The sequence below is a fragment of the Neopelma chrysocephalum genome, unplaced genomic scaffold (assembly GCF_003984885.1).
Source record: "Neopelma chrysocephalum unplaced genomic scaffold, ASM398488v2 Primary Assembly neopelma1_93797, whole genome shotgun sequence".
NCBI classification, from domain to species: Eukaryota; Metazoa; Chordata; class Aves; order Passeriformes; family Pipridae; genus Neopelma; species Neopelma chrysocephalum.
In genome coordinates, this window is record NW_020922510.1 from 1 (window position 1) to 1,878 (window position 1,878).

Genomic DNA, 1,878 nt, shown 5'->3' on the forward strand with positions numbered 1-1,878 from the left:
TTTGGGGACCCCCCCGGTGACCCCCCCTCGTCCCGCAGCCCTCCCCGTGGGGGGGAAGCACGCGGGGGCGGCGGCGGGGGGGCTGCTGGCCCTGCACCACTTCTTCGGGGCGCAGGCGCTGTGGGTGGCCCTGCTGAGCGGGCTCTGCGTCCTCACCCTGCTCCTCAGCCGGGCACGGGCACAGCGAGGGCTCTGCCTCGCCCTGGCCGCACTCAGCTACCTGCTCATGGGGTACGGGGCACTGGGGGGCACTGGGAGGGGTTTGGGGGGCACTGGGAGGGGGTTTGGGGGCACTGAGATGGGATTTGGGGGGCTCTGCCTCGCCCTGGCCGCCCTCAGCTACCTGCTCATGGGGTATGGGGGCTCTGGGGGGCACTGGAAGGGGGTTTAGGGGCACTGGGAGGGGTTTGGGGGGCACAGGGAGGGGGTTTGGGGGGCTCTGCCTCACCCTGGCCACCCTCAGCTACCTGCTCATGGGGTACGGGGCGCTGGGGGGCACTGGGGGGCACGGGGAGGGGGTTTGGGGGTGCTGAGAGGGGGTTTGGGGGCGCTGGGAGGGGTTTGGGGGCGCTGGGAGGGGGTTTGGGGGCACTGGGAGGGGTTTGGGGGCGCTGGGAGGGGGTTTGGGGGCACGGGGAGGGGGTTTGGGGGTGCTGGGAGGGTGTTGGGACCGTTTAGGGGCTCTCAGGGGGTTTGGGGGCTCTCAGGGGGTTTGGGGGCTCTCAGGAGATTTTGGGGCACTGGGGGGGGGTCACCGGTGTGAAACTGGGGGGTCACTGGGCTGAACTGGGAGTAACTGGGAGCTCCCCCTGTTCCCAGGGAGCTGCACATGGTGGACACGGTGACCTGGCACAAGATGAGAGGTGAGACCCCCCCGGGACCCCCAATTCCACCCCCCCTTCCCCTGGGGACCCTCCCCCAGGAATTTGGGGTCCCCCCCCAATTGGGGGGTCCCTGATTTGGAGTCCCCCAGGGGCTCAGATGGGGGTGGCCATGAAGGTGAGACCCCCCTGGGACCCCAAATTTCCCCCCTTGGACCCTCCAGTTCCCCCCTTCCCCAAACCCTAAAGGCCCTGGGACCCCCTACCCCTAATTATGCCCCCCCCAATTTGGGAGGTCCCTGATTTGGGGTCCCTCCCCTCACTCTGGGGGTCCCTTAGGGGCTCAGATGGGGGTGGCCATGAAGGTGAGACCCCCCTGGGACCCCCAATTCCCCCCTTCCCCAAACCCCAAAGGCCCTGGGACCCCTCCACCTTTTCGGGGCACCCCCTCCCCAATTGGGGGGTCCCTGATTTGGGGTCCCGCAGGGGCTCAGATGGGGGTGACCATGAAGGTGAGACCCCCCTTCCCTCTGCCCTCCCTCCCCCCTGGGACCCCCAGTTCCCCCCTTCCCCCCTGAGCCCCCCACTCCCCAGGGGACCCTCCCCCATGAATTTGGGGTCCCCCCTCACTCTGGGGGTCCCCCAGGGGCTCAGATGGTGGTGGCCATGAAGGCCGTGTCTCTGGGCTTCGACCTGGACCGGGGGGCCGGGGGGTCCCGTGTGGAGCCGACCCCCGCGCAGGTGTTGGGGTACCTGTGCTCACCTGGATCCGTCGTCTTCGGGCCCTGGGAGCCCTTCGGGGCTTATCTCAGATCTGTCGAGGGACCACCCTTGGTACGGAGGAAATGGGGGGAATGGGGGTCTGGGGGGGGGAAATGGGGGAAAAATGGGGATATGGGGGGGAAATGGGGGAGAAATGGGGGAGAAATGGGGGTCTGGGGGGGAGTGGGGGAAAATGGGGGAGAAATGGGGGAAATGGGGGTCGGGGGGGGAAATATGAGGGAAAAATGGGGGAGAAATGGGAGTCTGGGGAGGAATGGGGGTCTGGGGGGGGAAA

The 1,878-nt window shown here is 68.1% G+C and overlaps 1 protein-coding gene across 1 annotated transcript; it reads left to right on the top strand.

Annotated features, from left to right (window-relative positions):
• Positions 1–44: 44 nt before the first annotated feature.
• On the top strand, positions 45–1,655 carry PORCN (porcupine O-acyltransferase; the record flags this gene model as incomplete). The annotated part of the gene is made up of 3 exons (XM_027707571.1): positions 45–231; positions 820–863; positions 1,468–1,655. Coding segments are annotated over exons 1-3 (237 nt in total), but the record flags the coding sequence as incomplete, so codon positions are not given.
• Positions 1,656–1,878: the final 223 nt, after the last annotated feature.